The sequence below is a fragment of the Nycticebus coucang genome, chromosome 7 (assembly GCF_027406575.1).
Source record: "Nycticebus coucang isolate mNycCou1 chromosome 7, mNycCou1.pri, whole genome shotgun sequence".
Classification (NCBI taxonomy): Eukaryota; Metazoa; Chordata; class Mammalia; order Primates; family Lorisidae; genus Nycticebus; species Nycticebus coucang.
This window is the reverse complement of record NC_069786.1, coordinates 61,366,151-61,387,991: the sequence shown is the minus strand read 5'-3', so window position 1 is coordinate 61,387,991 and position 21,841 is coordinate 61,366,151. Positions and strand designations below refer to the sequence as shown.

The 21,841-nt window shown below is 35.2% G+C and overlaps 1 protein-coding gene across 2 annotated transcripts in view; it reads left to right on the top strand.

Annotated features, from left to right (window-relative positions):
- The window catches only part of LOC128590488 (sodium channel protein type 3 subunit alpha), a 111,338-nt gene that overhangs the window by 38,754 nt on the left and 50,743 nt on the right, over positions 1 to 21,841 (top strand). The window contains exons 6-12 of one of the 2 annotated variants that reach the window (XM_053597809.1): positions 1,026 to 1,154; positions 1,648 to 1,739; positions 2,734 to 3,006; positions 3,214 to 3,277; positions 8,556 to 8,697; positions 9,623 to 9,829; positions 17,149 to 17,439. In XM_053597809.1, the coding sequence (XP_053453784.1) occupies positions 1,026 to 1,154; positions 1,648 to 1,739; positions 2,734 to 3,006; positions 3,214 to 3,277; positions 8,556 to 8,697; positions 9,623 to 9,829; positions 17,149 to 17,439 (1,198 nt within the window). Of the gene's footprint in view, positions 1 to 1,025; positions 1,155 to 1,647; positions 1,740 to 2,733; positions 3,007 to 3,213; positions 3,278 to 8,555; positions 8,698 to 9,622; positions 9,830 to 17,148; positions 17,440 to 21,841 lie in introns of those variants that run through there. The other variant, XM_053597808.1, reaches the window with a different exon arrangement.

The following is a 21,841-nucleotide window of genomic DNA, read 5'->3' as shown; positions in this document are numbered from 1 at the left end:
TGAGACTTGTATTCATCTCTCTTTATGAGCGTATATTGAGTATTACCATTTTACTATGGTTTTTCTTTCCTAAAATGTGAGTACATTTTTGCACCTTCTGTATATATAGAGAGATGTAGAGGCAGAAACAGAGAAGCAGTCTCTAACTTGGTGCCTCACTCCTATGGATCAAAAAGAAAAATGTATTTTCTGTATTAGGCAAGTAAAATAGCCTTAAAATGAATCTAATACTTAAGAAATTCACACGATTGTAAGAGGGACTTTACCTAACAAATGCAATCAGTGTAACCTGGTTTCTTGTACCCTCAATGAATCCCCAACTATAAAAAACTTAAAGATAGGGTGGTGCCTGTGGCTCAACAGAATAGGGCGCCGGCCCCATATGCTGGAGGTGGTGGGTTCAAACCCAGCCCCGGTCAAAAAAAAAAGAAAAAAAAACTTAAAGGTAAAAAAAAACCATTCGAATAAAATATTTTATTATTTAAATAAGTGAATTCAAGTTATTTTGCCTCTAAAGTTGTATTGTCCATTGAAGAAGCCACTAACCACAAATAGCTAAAGAAGCTTGAAATTTGGCTAGATGGCTTTTTGGCTAATTGTTGAAATTATTGTATTTTGGATATATTGTTTAAATAAAATACAATGTAAAAATTACTTTCATTTGCTCCTTTTTTTTACGTGCTATCAGAAATTTGAATATTACATTTGTGTCTTGGATTGTATTTCTACTGGGCACTGCCAGTCCAGAGGGTCAAGTTTGATGATTATCCATAAATAAGTGCAGCTATTATTCTGAACTTTAGTTAAAAAGAAGCAGATTCCTGGAAAATATATTTTCTCTTCAGTTTAACCTTTGACTCAGGCTATAAGATTAATTAAACTAATATTTCTTTGGCAAGCAGAAGTAAGAAACAAAGATTTTAGTGAATTGAAAACCTACGTAGTATAGGATTTGCTGTGCTTGAAAACCCCTGTTTTAACAGTACAAATGAAATTGTTAATTTGGGCTTGGATGCTTTTCCCAGGTACACATTCACTGGAATCTATACCTTTGAGTCACTTATAAAAATCTTGGCAAGAGGGTTTTGCTTAGAAGATTTTACATTCCTTCGTGACCCATGGAACTGGCTGGATTTCAGTGTCATTGTGATGGCGTGAGTAATTTTCAAAATTTGATAGGCTCAAAGAATGAAAATAGTCATAGCATAAACCAGGTTGTTATGACATATGTTAAATGTAAAGCTTTCTTGTTAGTCATATTAACTATCTGCCTCATATATTTTTAAAATACGTATTAGAATGCGTATTGCAAGGTAAATGTATCTGGTAAATAAATAAATGAGATTACTTCCATTCATATAGTCTTTCTCTTCATCAAAATGAAGCTATTCATTGACTACAATTTAATGGCAACAACTGTAATTTAATTAGTTTTGCAAACCAATGTTTTCATGTTCGTGAGATTTGCATTGTAATAAAGCAACAAAATTTTGTTTCTTAAAAGCAATTTTCAGCATATGGCACCCCAAGGTCTATATCAATTTCTTTTGTTAATCTAAAGGGGCTCTATGTGCCATGTCCAGCATTAATTCCTTATTTAGTATAAACTTTGCCAAAACTATCAGTAACTCTGATTTAATTCTGCAGGTATGTAACAGAATTTGTAAGCCTAGGCAATGTTTCAGCCCTTCGAACTTTCAGAGTCTTGCGAGCTCTGAAAACTATTTCTGTAATTCCAGGTAAGAAGAAACTGGTGCAAGGTGGTAGGCCCCTTATATCTCCAACTTTTCTTGTGTATTATTGTGTTTGTGTGTGAACTCCCCTATTACAGATATGTGACAGAGTTTGTGGACCTGGGCAATGTCTCAGCGTTGAGAACATTCAGAGTTCTCCGAGCATTGAAAACAATTTCAGTCATTCCAGGTGAGAGTTAGGTTAAACACCGAGGCTGACTTTAATTATTGAATGTGAAATCAATTTATAATCACTTATGGCATTAGCCACGTTGCTTTTTATTCTTGTTCATTACATTTCAAGAACACCAAATGATTTTCTATGTCAATTCAGTTTCTGAAATTTTAGGAATTACATGCTTATGTACAAAGTCAGCCTTTGAGTTTAACAGGAAATTGCATGAGGCACCTATTAAAAATACTAATTTTGCTCTCTCACCTTCTTTGTTTCTTTTTTTTTTTTTTTTTTTTTTTTTTGCCTTTTGCAACCATGGCTTTACTAACTGATTTGGTCTTTATCATTCACTGTGGATCTATTTCAAAAAATAGATCTCCTTTTATTAAAAAAAAAAAAAAAAAGGAGAAAAGATTGTTATTGAATAGTATGCATATGGCTTGGGATTTTTATTATCTTAACATTGTTTTCTCCTATAAAGAAGCCTAGTATAAAGAATGGATGAAGGAAAACAGCCTCAGGAAACATAAAATCTGAAGTGAAAAATAACTGCAAGTTTGTACATATTCATTCAACACATAATACAAACAAAAACTTCCTGCTTAGTTGTTTAAACTTTCATATTGAACTTCCAGAACGCACGTTATTCATACATAAAATCTGCTCTGCTTTTGCTTTCCAAACCATCAGGCTATTCATACAGCTTCGGTGTCTAAATAGCCAAACAATTGTTTGTAGGGGAAAGAGAATGTGTGCAACTATTAAGAAAAATAACCGTGGTTTCTGACGCTCTTCCTTAGTTGACCTGTACTTCTTTCTATTCAGGTTTAAAGACCATTGTGGGGGCCCTCATCCAATCAGTGAAGAAGCTCTCCGACGTCATGATCCTGACTGTGTTCTGTCTGAGCGTGTTTGCGCTAATTGGGTTGCAGCTGTTCATGGGCAACCTGAGGAATAAATGTTTACAATGGCCCCCAAACGATTCTGCTTTTGAAACCAACACCACTTCCTACTTCAATGGCACAATGGATTCAAATGGGACATTTGTCAATGTAACAATGAGCACATTTAACTGGAAGGATTACATTGGAGATGAGAGTAAGAAGTATTGCCACATCACATTAACCTTAGTGTTGTTGAACTGAGTTTTCAGCTGTAATAGTTGATTGTGGGTGTGAAGCCACCTTTGTAAATATGCTTTATTGATGTCCACTTTGGAAATAACTGAGATAGTTGAACTCCGATTTATTCCTATCGTGAATAGAAGTAATATGAAATAAAATCATTTATTCTTTACATTGACAGGTCACTTTTATGTTTTGGAAGGACAAAACGACCCTTTACTCTGTGGAAATGGCTCAGATGCAGGGTAAGGAACTCAAATAAATTTTTAAGGTGTAGAACTCTAGGCAAAAAAAGTAGGTAAGAAAACAAGTATGCGTATATATGGAGAATGGTTCTGTCTACCTGGGAAGGGCCTCTGACTTATTGGATTGCCGTTGGTCCCAAGGCCACAGTCATTAAAACTATCCCTTTGTGAAGACCTTTCCCCAGAACTTCACAGTTAAGATGTACTTAATTTATTGCTCAACATGTGAAGGTCCATTATCTCTCTTTTTTGTAAATCCACCAGAGATCTTTAGGAAATATAGGAAAAGAACACGAGATGGACTCATTTTTACTGGTGTGGGCATATATTGATGAGATCAATTTTGTTGTGACTGGAAAAGATCCAGAATATAACATGGTTTTAAGGGATCCAGCCCACCTGGGGAACTGCTTTTAAAGATTTGGAAATACTTGGCAGCGCCTGTGGCTCAAAGGAGTAAGCGCTGGCTCCATATGCTGGAGGTGGCAGATTGAAACCCAGCCCCAGCCAAAAAAAAAAAAAGATTTGGATATACTTGAAATAGCATGAATTCCTATTTACAAAGAAGCCAAGGGTACATGTATGCCAAAGGCATGGCCAAATCTGAGTCTGCATACTTGTAATGTTCTTTTCAGTCACATTCTACAATAATAGGTGTAATATCCTATTCATTCTACTAGTCTCTCACCCATAACATATTTTCCCAAGATAATTTTAACTTATTAATGTTATTTTTTTTTTGGTATCTTCTACTGAAGAATTTTTTTTTCTTATTGTTTGGGGTTCATTACGGGTCCAAAGAATTAGATTATACTGATTGCATTTGTTAGGTAAAGTCCCTCTCTTTTTTTTGTTTTTGTTTGGGTTTTGAGGAAGAGTCTCACTATATTGCCCTCAGTAAAGTGCCTTGGAATTACAGCTCACAGCAACCTCAAACTTTGGGCTCAAGTATTCTCTTGCCTCAGCCTCCCGAGTAGCTGGGACTACAAGCACCCACCACAACCGCTGGCTATTTTTTGGTTGCAGTTGTCATTGTTGTTTATCAGGCTCTGGCCAGACTCAAGCCTGCCAGCCTCAGTGTATGTGGCCCGGTAAAGTCTCTCTTATAACTATGTTTAAGTTAATTTTAAATCAAGGTAGATAGAAAATATTTTAAAAGCCAAAGGAAAGCAATAGTAAGTGAATCTTAGGCCATAGAACTTAAATCACCCTAGAACATAAGAAACTGGTGTGGCCATAAAAACCTAAGACTGTTAATGAAAATGCATACTACCCATCTAGATAGAACTGTAGGGAAATTATTTGCTAGTAGTTTTTCCCCTTTCTTACATGAGTGTAGTGGGTAAGAGCATAAGTTCTAGAATTTATGTATAACTGAGTTCAAATCCTAATTCCACCATTTGTAAACTCTGACCTTGGAAAAGTATCTCTATACCTCAGTTTACTCATGTGTAAAAAGGGGTGGAAGTAATATTATCTGTCTCTCAGAGTTGTGATGATTAATTATTAATACTCATAAAGCATTTTTACTAATACATGCACAATCATAAGAATTCATTGCAAGTTTATTATTTGTATTATTATGGCTACCATAAAAGCCCAGATAAATTTTCAGTAAATTTAGTTACAATGCATACTTTATTCCTATTGACTTGTAATAATCATTTACCTTTAATGAGTACCTCCCATGGGTCAAGTAATCTCCATGGAAAAATGAATAGCCCTCTAATGTTAAATGTCAAGTAAAATTCTACCTAAATTCAAGACTTCTTACAATAGTGTAGTAATCAAGATAGCACGGTTCTGGTGAAAGAATTAGTATGTAGATCAATGAAACAGAACCAAAAGCCCAAAAATAGACCCTTAAAATACAATTAACTAATTTTTGAGAAAGAAGCAAATGCAATTTAATAATGAAATAAAAGTCTTTCAACAAATTGTGCTGGAACAATTGGTGATTCGTCTGCAAATAAATGAACCTAGATACATATCTTATACCTTATACATTAATTAACTCAAATATATCATATACCTAAATGTCAAATACAAAACTTCTTTAAGAAAACATATGATAAAATCTACATAACTTTGGGTTTGGCGATAAGCTTTTAAGACAAAACCAATTGAATATACCAGGAAAAAGAATAATAAGTTGGCTTTTATTAAAATTATAAACCTCTGCTCTACAAAGACACTCTGAAAAGAACGAAAAGCAAGCCACAGACTGGGCTTTTAAAATGCAACAACAAATCTACTATGAGTAGAGTATAAATGTCTTAAGGCAGTAAGTAAGGAAGTGAGGTGAAAGTTATGTTAACCAGTTTGATGTAAGCCCTCCAAATTGTATATAAAATCAGCACATTGTACCACATAAATGCATTGTTGTACTCAGTTATGATTTATTAAAAAAAATAAAATGCAACACTAGAAAAACAAATGACCCAATTGAAAACTGGCAAAAATAATACAAACAGATACCTCACAAAAGTATATAGCACAGGTAGCTAATAAGGACATTAAAAAGATGCTCAACATCGTCTGTCCTTAGGGAATTGCAAATTAAAACAATGAGTTACTGCTATACGCTTGTTAGAATGACTAAATCCAGAAAAGCAGGCAGCACCAACTACTGGTGAGGATACAGAACAGCAGGCACTCTGCTTCATTGCTAGTGTAAATGCAAAATCCTGCAGCCACTTTGGAAGACAGTGTAGCAGTTTCTTACAAAATAAACCTAGTCTTACCATATGATCTGACAATTAGACTACTAGGTATTTAGCTAACTAATTTGAAAACTTAAGTCCTTGGAAACTTAAGTTGACACAAATACTTACATGTGAATATTCATAACCACCAAAAAATGATAGCAACCAAGATGTCCTTCAATAGGTGAATGGATAAATAAATTGTGGTATACCCATATGATGAAATATGATTCAATGATAAAAAGAAATTACTGATGAATCTGAAATGCATGTTTCTAAGTGAAAATAAAAAACTCAAAAAGCTGCATACTATATAATTCCAATTACATGATATTCTGGAAAAGAAAGAATAATGGAGATGATAACATCTGTACTTGATAGTTCAGGGTGAGGGGTTGACAAGGTAAAGCATAGGGGATTTTTAAGGCTGTAGAACCTCTGCTGTAGGATTCTATAATGGTGATTATGAAACATTAAGTTATTTTAAAAAGTCACAGAACTTTATAGTATGAAGAGTTAATGTATATAGATTTTTAAAATATATTTTGTGAAGTTTTGGGATTCCAGGGTAAAATATAGACTATTTAAAGACTATCTAAATATATTACAAATGTACAGAACAACTTCAGCCAAGGATGTGGGGTAATAACATGCTAACCTAAGTAATTTTGGGAATGAGTCTATAAGACTACAAGCAATAAGAACAGTGATCTAGTTGATAAAGTTGTTCCCCATGATAGTACGGATTAACAACAGTCTTGAAAACACTATTCATGTATACTGATATTGAATAATTAGGTTTACACACATATTTCTCCTTGTCCTTTCTACTAAAAGGGTCTAGAAGCAATCATACCCCCAGGAGCTTTAACAAGCATGGCTAGTGCCTAGATCTTGGTTTCTTATACCATTCTCCAATAAAAGGGACCTGGACTCCTTGGAGAAATGGTTGATTCCAGGGTTGGGGTAGAAGATATTAAAGATGGACCTGGAGCATCTTATAATGCCCCAAAGGAAGGAAGTACTAAAAAAAGAAACAAAAATATATTTTTAAATGCACACAACCATGGAAGATACCAAACGGATACAGGGGTCAACCAGAAAAACTTCCAATGGCAAAAGATGCAACAATTTGAGCAAGAAAACAAAGAAAATGTCATTGGATTATAATTCAAAGTATAAAATTAATAACCATTCTGATATCAATAAGTGACTGAATAAGTAAATAAAATAAGGAGAATGGAAAAAAATCCCCTTTAAAAGAACTTCAAATAGGGCAGCGCCTGTGGCTCAGTGGATAGGGTGCCGGCCCCCTATACTGAGGGTGGTGGGTTTGAACCCGGCCCCGGGCCAAACTGCAACAAAAAATAGCCAGGCGTGGTGACAGGTGCCTGTAGTCCTAGCTACTCGGGAGGCTGAGGCAAGAGAATCCCCTAAGCCCAGGAGTTGGAGGTTGCTGTGAGCTGTGGCGCTATAGCACTCTACCTAGGATGATAGAGTGAGACTCTGTTTCTAAAAAAAAAAAAAAAAAAAACTTCAAATAATTTTTGTAGATACTCTGCCCTTAAGCAGATCGCAACTGCCTCTTCCTTAAGTGGGGGCTGCACACAGTGACTTTATTCCAAAGAGTATATTATGGAAAAGGAAGCAAAAGGTAAGTTTATAGTGGAGAAGCCTAACAAACACTACCTCAAGACAGTGAGAAGAGTAAACATCAGTAGTGATAAGTCCTAGTGATAAGTATATATGCTTGGCATGATGTGATAATAATAAAACTTAACCTCTGTAGTCTTCCACCCCCAAATTCCTAAACCCAGTATAATCATAAGGAAAAACATTTGGCCAATTCCATTTGAAAGACATTCTACAAAATACCTGACTATTGCTCCTCAAACTGTTAAGATCATCAAAACTAAGGAAAGTCTGAGAAACCGAAAGCATGAGGAACCGAAAGAGACAGAACTACTAAATGTAATGTGTATCCTGTGTGGTATTCTGGAACAGAAAAAGAATATTGGAAAAAACTAAAGAAATCTGAATGAAGTATGGGGTTCAGTTAATAATAACATGTCAATATTAGAAATTGGGCATGGGATATATGTGAAGTCTATATTCTCACAATTTTTCTGTGAATCTAAAATTGTTCTAAAATATAAATTTTATTTTATTCTTTAATTAATTATTTTTTATTAGATCATAACTTTGCACATTGATGCATTTATGGGGTTATAAATGCTACAGAACACCTTTGGCTGTTTACTGGCTTCTAATTTTTAATTATTGATCCTCATCACTTTGTAAAGAGTAGAATACTGATGGCGCCATAGCCAAAAGTATGTGATTTCTACCTCTTTGCCCTTCTAAATGTCTGTTATTCTGATTCCTTTGCACCTAAATTTTCTATTGGTTTTCTAATACATTTTATCTGATAAGTTTGACCATAAACAATAACCTAAAATATTCTAGAAATAAAAAAATATAACTTATCACAGCAGCTCTTGGTTTTGAAAATTCCTATAAATCCACTTGCTCTAGTTTCTATGCTAACTCTACCTCCATTCTCCCTCCTACAGCCAGTGTCCAGAAGGGTACATCTGTGTGAAGGCTGGTCGAAACCCCAACTATGGCTACACGAGCTTTGACACCTTTAGCTGGGCTTTCTTGTCTCTATTTCGACTCATGACTCAAGACTATTGGGAAAATCTTTACCAGTTGGTAAGATCCAAATTAGCATGCTTAGGATTCATTTTTGTGATCACATATGAAATGATAAGTATGGATACTTACAGCACTCTGCAGTACAGAGTGCCTAGACTCCTAATTGATCCATGAGAGAGAAGTTTGTTTTATGAAAGGCATTCTGCTAGAGGCTATGGGGGATGCAAAAAACATTCACAACTTTGAGGAATTATAATTCAATTGTAGAGATAAAAACAACATGTTAAAATATTTTTGAAATAAATTATATACAAGTTTCAAATTAAAGCTATAATTAATTGAGTCTAGAAGAGAGAGAAAGAAAGATACTTCCAGATTGTATGGACAGTGGGTTATAATGTAAGTGGAACTCCATTGGCAGGAAGGAAAGAAAGATATGGTGCCTTCACTTGTAATTTTGCCTGACATTATAACCATTGATAAAAGTATTTTAGTGAGGCTCAAATATATGTCCAATATATGGTATTTGAAATATGTTTATATCAAATAGCACTGTAGTCAAGCTTTAGATAATTTTATTATTATTTTTGTATGTTGAACATTTTAACACCAAAAATATGTCAATAGAAATAAATTAGTTGTTAAAAACCATGAGTTTCTGCCCGGCACCCATAGCACAGTAGTTATGGCGCTAGCCGCATACACCAAGGCTGGTGAGTTTGAACCCAGCTCAGGCCAGCTAAACAGCAATGAAAACTGCAACAAAAAAATATAGCTGGGAGGCTAAAGCAAGAGAATCACTTAAGCCCAAGAGTTTGAGGTTGCTGTGAGCAGTGACACCATGGCACTCTACCGAGGGCGACTTAACATCTCAAAAGGAAAAAAAGAAGTGTCATTTTCCTAACTTTGGTAATCAGATCAGATCATTATTTGGGTCCATTATTCTAAAATGTTCATGGAATTATTCCTTTTTCTTCCCTAGACGTTACGTGCTGCTGGAAAAACATACATGATATTTTTTGTCCTGGTTATTTTCTTGGGTTCTTTTTATTTGGTGAATTTGATCCTGGCTGTGGTGGCCATGGCTTATGAGGAGCAGAACCAGGCCACCTTGGAAGAGGCAGAACAGAAAGAGGCTGAATTTCAGCAGATGCTCGAACAGCTTAAAAAGCAACAGGAAGAAGCTCAGGTACTGGGTGATGATGATAACTAAGGTTTATTATTATTTTTAGTTTCTGGGTATCAATATTGTTGTACTATTGAGGTCAAATTGGAATTGGCTTTTCATTTTATCTTCAAGCACTGTCATTAGAAAAGAGAAAGCTTTTCAAACAGAAAATGGTTTATGAAGTTGTGATAAAAAAAACTTTTCAGACATTATACATAAAGAAATCAGCTGGGTAGAAAACAGGTGGGCAGAGAACACATCAGGAATAAGTTTTACTATGCAATCATCTTATGGAAACTAAGGGGGGGAATTAATTTTCAGTTTAATTTTAAAAAGAAATATCTGACATTTCCATGTTTCACTTTTAATTATGACATTGAGATTTATTCTGAAGTTAATTGATCTCAAATGTTAACAAAAATACTTTATACTTTTGGTTAGCCATTCTTTGAGATTTCTGTAGCATAAAAGCTGTTTGCAGAAGCCCATATCCGGATGTCAGGGCGGTATCTGAAATTAGATGCCAGCCATAGATGTTTATTAATATTAAAAAATGTTTGGGCTAAGGATGTAGTGAATGGGGCCTTCATGTATCGAGAAGAGAGAGAAGCACAGTGTTGTATTAAAAGAGGAAAAGACTCCATATATTGAAAGGTGAAAATCTTGGGGAGACATATAAAAATATAATTCATATCATTTTATTTTCCCTATATTTGTCAATATTTGATATGGTCAGCCATTTTAACTTTAGTCATTATAATGAGTATCTCACTACTGATTTAATTTTCATTTTTTCTAATTACTAATAAAATTGAGCATTCATTTCTATGTACGTAGCTTCTTTTATGAAGTGGCATTTCAAATCTTTTGCCTTTTTTTAAGATATTTTTTAATCTTGACACTTGAGTTTTTTTTTTATATTCAAAGTGTGGGCTCTTTATCATATGTATGCCTTACAAATATTATCTCCCATCTGAGACTTACATTTTTATTCTCCTAACAGTATGATTTAAAAGCAATACTTTTTAAATTCTAACAAAGTACAGTTTATCAAATTTATTTTTCTTTTTTTGATTTTTAAAAAAATCATGCTTTTGGTGTTACATCTGAAACATTTTTGCCAAACCAACACCACAAAGATTTTCTCCTATATTTTCTTCTAATGTTATATAGTTTTTGTTTTAACATTTGGGTCAGTGACCTGTTTTAAGTTTTTTGTGGAGATATGAGTAATACGTTGAAATTCACTTTTTGTTTGTGTGTAATTATGTATGTATCTAATTATTCCAGCACCATTTGTTAAACAAAATACTCTTTGTCCACTAACTTTAAACCCTTGTCAAAAATCAGTTATCTCGTGTGTGTGTGTGTGTGTGTGTCTGTTTCTGGCCTCTATTCTATTCTGTTCAAGTAGTCTGTCTGTCTCTTTACACCAGTACTGTAGTTTACCAGACTTGAAATCTGATCATGTAGCTCTTTAACTTTATTTTGTTCTGTTTTTCAAAATTGTTTTGGCTATTCCAGATCCTCTGTAGCTCCGTATGACTTTTGAATCAGTTTTTTTTTTTTTTTTTTTGTAGAGACAGAGTCTCACTTTATGGCCCTCGGTAGAGTGCCATGGTCTCACACAGCTCACAGCAACCTCCAACTCCTGGGCTTAAGCGATTCTCTTGCCTCAGCCTCCCAAGCAGCTGGGACTACAGGCGCCCGCCACAACGCCCGGCTATTTTTTGGTTGCAGTTTGGCCTGGGCCGGGTTTGAACCCGCCACCCTCGGTATATGGGGCCAGCGCCCTACCGACTGAGCCACAGGTGCCGCCCTGAATCAGTTTGTCAATTTCAGTTTGGATGGTTTTTATTGCTGTGTGTTCAAGTTTATCATGTCTTCTGTAGCATCTATAATCTTCCATTAATCCCATCCAGTAAAATTTTCATCTTAGACATGGTGGTTTTTATATCTAATAGCTTGGCCTGCCTCTTTTTAATACATTACCCATGTCTCTAATTAACAATTTGAACATGCACAATACAGAAATAACAGCTGTTTAACTCCTTGTCTGCTGATTCTGCCATTTGTGTTGGTTCTTGGCCAATTTCGATTAATTTTTCTCTTTATTATAGGTAATATTCCTGCTTTTTTACATTCCTAAGAATCTTCAGTTGAATTCCAGACATTGTAAATTTTATATTTTAGGGTACTGGATATTTTGTAATCCTGTAAAAATTCTTGATCTTTACTTTGGGACACAGTTGGATTATTTTTATCTTCAAATCTTTTAAGATTTGTTTCAGTAAGATCAGAGCAGCATTTAGTTTAAGGTAACTTATTCCCCAATGCTGAATGAAGACCCTTCCAAATACTCTACCCAATTCTCACTTAAAATGAAGTCCCTTCCAGGTGTACCCATTGGGAACAGGCAATATTTTAGCACTGTATGTGTGTTGGGTCCTGTTCCCTCTAATCCTCAGGTGGTTTCCTAACATACAAATTGGATGAATATTCTTCTCACCTGCAGTTTTCTCTCTTTTAGCTGTTTCCTCCGTGGGACTCTGTCCTGTCAACTACAACCACCTTGGTTTCCCTGGCCTCTTAGTTTCATCTCCTGCAGTCTGTGTCTAGAGATACTCCCTCTGTACACCATACTCTGGAAATTCAAGGCCATGAGCTAAGAAAATCCTGGCACTTGCTTTCCTGCTTTTTCTTTTCCTAATGTACCGTGACATCCTGATTAGATGTTTGATTTCTTCGATATCAGTGTTACATGGATTTTGTCTGTTTCATTGGTTGTTTCAGGAAGCAATCTGGTCCCTTTTACTCTATCTTGGCCAGAAGCAAAAGTCCAAATAATTTTTTACATACTTTTTTGCAATTTTTTTCAGATAAATAGTTCCAGATATTTGAAGTATTGTTTGAATGACAATATATACTTGGAATTTTTATGTTCAAAATTTAAGTTTTTAACAATTCTGAATTACTTTAAAGGTATACGACATATAGCATTATGTCCTTTATTTGAGGCATTATTTTTGGTGAAAAAGGGATAAATAGCAATGAGTTGCTTAGCTATTTACTGAGCTCAACAATAGACTTGGCATTTGCTGAACATTCTGACTTTGCTATTTTCATCTTACCACTGAGTACAGAATAGTAACATGGTTATATTTTATTGAGTTTATAAGGAAAACTCTAAACAAATTTAGTGATACTTAAAAATCTTGTAAAATATGTTTGCCATTCCCTTATGTTTTCCAGAAAGGTCTACTATATTTCACTTTTACGGGAGTTTTATTTCTTACCACTACAAATAATACACATTTATAAAATAATGAAATAAAATAGCTATTTATGGGACAAAACCTTTTTTATTTCAAAGATTTAAATCTTAAAGGAAATAATATTTATACATTATGTATAATTATATTTTAAAATGCTGGGTTATTGTATTATCATTTATAAAAGCAGACAAAGTATTGTGCTTGAAAATGCTACTCAGATAACAGGAATATACAGGAATGAGTTTGTTATGAAATGCAGCCACTTTCGGGTAAAACATGTCACCAATTAAAAGAGTATAATCCTAGCCGGACGTTGTGGCGGGCGCCTGTAGTCCCAGCTACTCGGGAGGCTGAGGCAAGAGAATCGCTTAAGCCCAGGAGTTGGAGGTTGCTGTGAGCTGTGTGAGGCCACGGCACTCTACTGAGGGCCATAAAGTGAAACTCTGTCTCTACAAAAAAAAAAAAAAAAAAAGAGTATAATCCTTTCTAGTTTAGAAGTAAAAGTACATTGTCTAATAAACACATAAAGAACATAACTATCTATATTATGATTATATCAGTTTTAAAAAAAACAGTCGTTACTTAGTAGTCAGTTTCTGGATTCCAATGACCAAATCATCATGATTAGACTCAGCTTTAGCATTATACATACAAAATTTAAATTGATCCAAGGTAAAGCATTTTAATACTGATTGAGATAACACAGTTGCAAATCTGTTTTAGATACTTGGTGACAACACAGGATATGATGACTGGTAAATAGGCATTGTTGAAGCAGAAGAGAAAGTTGGAGGCAGATTGAGAGAGGGAGAGAGAGAGAACATTTCTGAGGTCATTCACACTGCAGTGTAGCCTAAGTCTTGCTAACCACCTATGACTCTTCACCAGTTACTGTCTGGCCAACAACTTCATGAAACCTAGTATTTTTAGTTAATGTCTGTGAGGGGGCCTCCCAATGATAGTCATTGTGTAGACATGGAAAAATGTCATGGAGAAAGACAAACTCTACAGTGAAATAAATGTTTTGTCCTAGATCATCTCAATTGTGTCTAGGATTTAATTTGTGATCTTCAAATGCTTAATAGTTCCTAGCTTAGCGTATTCCATAGCACTCTGTATCGGTCTATAGAAAAAAGTTTAAACCATTAGGGCAAAATTAGAAATAGTGGCATTTAAGAAATCTAATATAGTTAGGAGGTAGAACTGAAACAGTTATAGTTAATGTCTTGTAGAATTGAATGCGATTTTAACTGGATTTCATGTGGAAAATGAATGATGAGTCATGTGGTTTTATTTTTATGGACATACAGATAACAGGGAGTTATACAACCTATTTTGAATCATGCAGAAAATTTATAAGAAAATGTTATTCTCTATATAAATATTAAGCACAAATTTGTTATTTATGCAAGAGGAATTTATCAAGTCGGCTGTGCAAGTGGGTCTATTATCCTAAGTAAGCAGGATGTTGGCAGTGTCACCGACTTGGGTATAAACAGGTACACAACAGGAGAGATGGCAGGAAACATCTGCCTTTGAGGGAATCAGCAAATCACTGGAAGTGGAACAAGTGACAGATTTGAGTTGATGAGTGACACAGAAAATGTGTTGTGTCGGAGGTTACCTTTGTTGCCTTAGAAAACTGTTTTGGTTTTGAGTTATCTGAACTGTTACTGAGAATAGGTAGGGAAATCACGTCTTATGCAAAACAAAGTTCGAAAGTGATTTAAATGAAGGTAAGTTTCAGGATTATGGTAAGGGAATATTACCACTACTTCCTCTGTTTCTAGGGACAGACAGGTCAATAAACAACACAATGTAGTCATACGACATGGAAAGACGAATTAAGGATTTTATTTGGATTAAAAAATATATATTTTCTTCTTCATATGCGCCTCCTGTGTACTGTGTAATGGCGTTTAACTTGCTACACACAAAAATGCTACATTTATTCACTTTTTAAAATATATTGTCACACTTACAAAGGATGCTTACTATTTTTCATTTCTCATCATGGATTATATTAGAAGTGATACCGATGATCGAGAATTCAAGAAAAAATCTTGCTATATGATTATGCGAAATTTTTTAATATGTAAATTCTGATTAGTGTTTCATCTCAATGCCAAGGGTTGTCTTATATTTGGATTTCCATAATGAATATAGCGCTTAATATCAACAAGTATCTGTGTCACCCTTTACCTGTTGCATGGATCAAAACGTAAGTGCAGTACTAGATTTAGTGCCATGGTGCCCTCCCTGAGGTCATTTTAATCCTAGAGAATTTGTAGCACAGTACCTTTAGTTTTTAAACCATTCAAAACAATCTTAGTTAATATGAGATTCAAAAATGGAAGCTACTAAGGAGGGTTTATCTCAAAAAAAGGAGAAACAAAGCACAAAGTGTTGTGAGATGTATTAAGGGATTTTATCTTTATTCCCTCTTGTTGCTGTTACCATGTATAGACTATTTTGACACACAATCTTCTTTTTTTTTTTTGCAGTTTTTGTTTGGCCAGGGCCAGGTTTGAACCCACCACCTCCAGTATATGGAGCCAGCGCCCTACTCCTTGAGCCACAGGCACTGCCCTGACACATAATCTTTTATAAAGTCTTAGCATGTCTCGACCTCCCCCTACCTTTACTCCTGTGTCTGAGATAACTGACAATAAATTACTGTTATTTTTTTTTAAGACATGTCTTAGTTTGTTACCCTGGGTAGAGTGCTCTGGCATCATAGCTCACAGCAACTTCAAACCCTTGGGCTCAAGTCATTCTCTTGCTTCAGCCTCCCAAGTAGCTGAGACTTCAGCACCCACCATAACCCATGGCTATTTAGAGACGGGGGTCTTGCTCTTGCCCAGGCTGGTCTCGAACAGTGAGCTCAGGGCAATCCACCCACCTCACCTTTATTTGCCATTTACTGAGTCCTTTTATATCAGGTGATACAAATACCAGGCACTGCACATAAAAATAATGATACAATTCTTATCTACCTTACGGTTGGTGGGGAAGGTAGACAACATGGTAGACAAATTAGGTTTATTTGTATTCGGTAATGATATATGTAAAATGCTTGATTAATACGCTCATAATTTAATTATTTCCACTTCTGTGGTTATGCGTAAAAACAGGAATATACTAATGCAAACTCAGCTTTGATGTGTGCCATATTGTTGTTTCATATCCTTCCTACGTCATGATTAGGTCATTTCCAGTGTAAAAATACTATTCATACAAACGAAAGGAAAGAACACCTCTGAGTTGGCTGTGTTTCGTGAACAGGCTCAGAAACTGGAAATGCTTAGATTACTTAGTTCTGAAATGTGAACAAGTCTGAAGACATTCTCAGAGCACCTTGAATGATCATTTCAGGAATTTATTGATTGATAGTTTAATCATTGATATTATTTATAGTAATAAAAATAGTTTATAAACATTACAAGTTTTTAAACTAAAACTGCTTTATAATAAATTCTCTGGAAATGACATGACCTCAGAGATATGATCCTAAATGTAATTCAAATAAAGACCAAGAATAAACTAGCCAATACATTCCCGCCACTTCCATCCAGCAGTAAAATGATAAGACACTTTAAATGTTTTGAGTTCATAAAAAAGAAAAGAAAGGACCTTTTGTCCCTGATTTAGAGAAGAAAAATACTATGTTGCCGTTCACAGTTGCACAAGGAGAAATCCTGTTGATGAAACTAGAACAATAATTAGACAAAGCAACCACCACAAAGAGAAGTTTTGCTTTTTAAAGCATGGAAGATACTTCTGAGAAAGCAAGTGTCCCCTGAACAGAAGCTAACCTCAAGGTACTTAAAAACAAAAAGAAGCCAGCCAATCCAGGAGATATACAAAGCCAGGCTTTTCTCTCGTTAATGCACAGGCAGCATGTTGCTTTCTGCCATTTAAAGTATAAGGGTGATTATTATGAAGTAAACTCTTACAGTAAGACAGAATAAAAGCATCGGAAGACATAATGGTGACATTTGTACCATAGTCAACTGTTTTCAAAGTTCCACGTTCTAAATAGTGTGTGGCTTTGTTTTACAACAGGCAGTTGCGGCAGCATCAGCTGCGTCAAGAGATTTCAGTGGAATGGGTGGCTTAGGAGAACTCTTGGAAAGTTCTTCAGAAGCGTCAAAGTTAAGCTCCAAAAGTGCTAAGGAGTGGAGGAACCGGAGGAAGAAAAGAAGACAGAGGGAACATCTAGAAGGAAACAACAAAGGAGAAGGGGACAGGTTTCCCAAATCTGAATCTGAAGACAGTGTCAAAAGGAGAAGCTTCCTTTTCTCCATGGATGGGAACCGACTGACGGGCGACAAGAAATTCTGCTCTCCTCATCAGGTGAATGTTCTGGCTTGTTTGTCATTGTTTTTGCTTTTTAATTGCTGTATTTTTTCCTTTTTGGGTACAGTTTTGTAATATATGATTTCAGTGAGGAACCGAGAACTAACATTTAGTATAGTTATGTAAATTCCTATCACAAACTGTCTTTAAAAGAGATTTTCTATTAAACCATTAAAAACTTTTAATTGAAGGTATTCGGCTTTAAACATTTTACTATTTCGAGACCATCTTTCTCTTTTCACTTTTTAATACAACCTACTGTCAGATTTTTCTGTGGGACAGTATCGGAATCTCTTGTTTATATTTTTCCTTTTGAGACCTCAGATAAACTTATCTTCCGGGTAAATGGGTTTCTGCCTTTATCTTCTGAGGCTGTGAGTATATCCTAGGTATAAATTTTGAAAAGAAATGTCTCTTTGGATTTTGCTATTATCCTTTGATTCGAGTACTACACTGTATTGAGTCTCCATTATTCTGGTTTAGGGTCATGCCACGATTCAGTAGAAGGAAATTGTGACCTAAATGCCCTTTAAGAGAACAGCTCTGAAAATGGTCTGGTTTTGCTCTGGTTTAATGCCAACTACCCAGTTCTTCAGCATATTTTCAAGTAAAAGAGGAAAAATAAGTTTCAACTCTTTGTTGTTCAGTAAATGTTATGGTTTACTAAGTTGATATATTCTTTATACTTGCAGAATGTAAAAAATAATTAATTATGAAAATCTTTGATAAACATAGTTAGAGCTTTGAACACTATTTGGTTCCATTAGAATTTTATGTGCTATGAATTACAAACTCTTCTAATCATATTTATCTGAGTCAAAATTATATCCTAAAAATACTTTGAGAGATACTCTATTGGTTAATTTAAATTAAAATATCATGTATCAAACAAAAGGTATAATACCCTTTTTATAAAGAAAAAATTTTTTAAAGTGGAGGTGATAAACACAAAATTTGATAGGGTATTTAGCTCTGAGTTGGGAGGAAAGGAAATATGAATCTTAGTAATTATTTATTTTATAATTTATATTTAATATGTAAATAAAAACAATTTAAAGAAAATATATTAATAATTTAAAACTAGTATTCTCATTTTAGCACAAAATAGACATCAATTCACAAGGAGTTATAAGATAAAAATCATTTTCCTACAGATAATCAAGAGATTTAATAACTATCTAGCATAATGCAAATATAAAATATGATAGTATATCAATATAACACATTTGGGATTAACTTGAAGATCTGGCAACTCAGTTTCTTAAAGCTTTTTTTTTTTTAACTTTGTCACCCTTGATATTCTGTCATTTTTAAAACTATTAAGGGCTAATATGATTGGAATATTTGACACTATAACAAAAGTTTGCGCGTATATCTCAACTCTAAACTAGTTCTGTGACCTTGGTAAAGTCACTTGTACTTTGTAATATTTCTGTAAAATAAGGTAATAATGTCTAATAGAGTCTTGAGGGGCTAAACAATATGTAGAAAATTTATGTTTTTAAGAGACAACGAATTTAAGTTTAAAAAGGTGAATGAATTCTAAATGAATGAACAAAAGTTTGAGTTGTTTCAATTACTCACAAGTGGATATGCACAGCAGTGATAGTGACACGAACGTATTTACTTGAATTTGATGATAGTGTTATTTCCTTTATTATTTTATCATGGTGCTTGGATGAAACTGTGTAGATTAGTTTATTCAATAATAAATATTTACTGCTCACCTACTGCAGAGCAGGAATTGTTCTACATGCTGAAAATACCTCAATGAACCCAAGAGTTGTAATTCACTAACTCATGGAACTTTTTCCTAAAGGAGGAGGCAGACAGTAAGCAAATAAATAAGTTATAGACTATGTTGGAAGGTCGTAAGTTTAGACAGTAAACAACATAAAGAAGTTATGACTATGTTAGAAGGTGATAGAGCCGTAGGAGAAAAAAATAAAGTAGGAAAAAGGGAAGAAGAGCCCTGACTGGAGGTAGGCTTTTCGATAGGGTGGTTTAGGATGGTCTCTCCGTGAACTAGACATTTTGGCAAAGATTTAGAAGAGGCAAAGGAAGGGACTGTCTTACAGAACAGCATTCCAGGGTGAAGGTAAAGAAAGCACAAGGCCCTCCCAGGGTGTGTGGCTGAAAAGCTCCAGGAAAGACTGGTGGGCCTAGGTTGCTGGAGTTGAATGAGCAGCAGAGGCAAAAGCAGAGAGCGATTAGATGACGGCCAGAGTTGGGTGGCGCCTGTGGCTCAGTGAGTAGGGCACCGGCCCCATATACCGAGGGTGGCGGGTTCAAACCCAGCCCCGGCTGAACTGCAACCAAAAAATAGCCGGGCGTTGTGGCGGGCGCCTGTAGTCCCAGCTGCTCGGGGGGCTGAGGCTGGAGAATCGCAGAAGCCCAAGAGTTAGAGGTTGCTGTGAGTCCTGTGACATCATGGCACTCCACGAAGGGTGGTAAAGTGAGACTCTGTCTCTACAAAAAAAAACAAAAACACAGAATCAGGGCATCCATGTGTCAAGTAGTTCACTGTGTGTTTGTGGATAGATATACGATAAATAATTTCAAAGGTAAAAGAAATAACCCGTAAGCATTTAATCTGCCTATCTCTAGCAGAAAACATTAATGGAACTCACAAGCAGATATATGCCAGCAGCAGCTTACAATTCTGGTTTTGTAAACAGAAAAGGACTCTCCATGGTAGGAAAGAATCAGTGAAGGTGATGAGGACAGGAAGCATATGATAGATGGGGAATACTGTTCAGAACAAATACATCTTCCGAACATGTCGAAGCAAAGAGCATAAATTATGAGCCTGCTTTCTACCAACATAAATTTTAAATGTTATTTTATGTTTATTCCATTATTTGTTTTATCACAATATTTTAAGTAGATAATATAAGTGAATAGTACAAAATAAAAAGTATTTTAAGGTGTATAATGAAAACTTAAAATGATAAGTATTTCCAACAAATATTCATTTTATGTATTTTTAGTAGAACATCTTTAAATTCCCCACACCTTCTTCCATCTTGACTTTCCCCAACTCACTTTGAATCCAAGCCCTATGTTCAGGATTGTGTCTTACAGGCCCAATTTAGTCTATTTTTCCTTTTGTTAAGAAAAAGTCTATATTTATCTTCCCTGCAACAAGATTAAAAATACAGCATGCCTGAAGCAAGGAAATATGCCTTTCAATCCTCAAATTATAAAAGCTGGTTTTCCCTAGAGAAACTGTTGCCACAGCTGTGGGTATTCCCTCCACTCCGCTGCATCTTCGAGTGTGATATTTTTGGTTTATTTTCTCTGAATACTATTTTTGTTATCTTCTTTTTCTGTCTCTGTTGCCTTGAAAGCTGTGCTCACACCCATTATTATACATTCCAAAGAGTGAATACAAATTTCAAATAAACTCAAAGATTTGGAACGCCTTTGAAAATACCCTGGCATACAAATATGCAAATTAAAGGCATGTACCAAATACATTATGGATGTACACACTTACCGTATACCACCAACCAATATTGTGTAGACAGATTTTCAGTTTTCTGAGACAGTGTCCAAACATAGGTATATGAAAGTGATTACACTGTATAAGCCCATGGATCTCTCTCACTGAAGGCTTGGTTCACCTACATTAAAATCTCCTGGAACATGTGTGGAAAATTCAGATTCCAGAGTCCTATCCCCTACTCACTGAATCCTAATTCCAAAAAGTGGAGACATAAAAATATGTAACCCTCAGAGTGGGTTACATGCACACTAAAGTTTCAAAATGCTAGTTCTGAATATAGTATTTATAATTTAAATTGAATCTGAAATTAAAAGTATTAGCATTCTTTATTAATGAAGGGGTGATTTAATGTCTTCACATGGTCTAATCTTTTGGTCATTTTGCTGAGAAATCTGTCACCTGTCCAGCACTCGGTAGACAAAACTGCTACAAGAACTGAATGTCACTCAGACAGTCTCAGGTTGGACAAGGAGGACGGCTAGTAGTTCCCATGGAGTGTCTAACCAAGTCAAAGGAGGAGTGTGCTCTCAATTAGTAACATCTTGCCAGAATATCACTGAGACAGAGGGCAACAAAGATTATTCTGGTACTTTGCAGTCTGGGAAAAGCCATAAAAATAAAGCTAAAAATGGGCCCTAAGAAAATCAGCATGACCTAATTAGGCAAAGGAACCAAAAATAAATTTGCTAGAGCCTGCCTTTTCTGGGTTTTTTTCCACTAAGATTACTTGATTTGGTTTTACACAAAAGCTTAGGAGAAGAAAGGGAAGGTCCAGCCAGGCACAGTGGCTCACACCTGTAATCCCAGCACTCCGGGAGGCTGAGGCAGGTGGATTGCCTGAGCTCAGGAATTAGAGACCAACCTGAGCAAGAGGGAGACCCTTATCTCTAA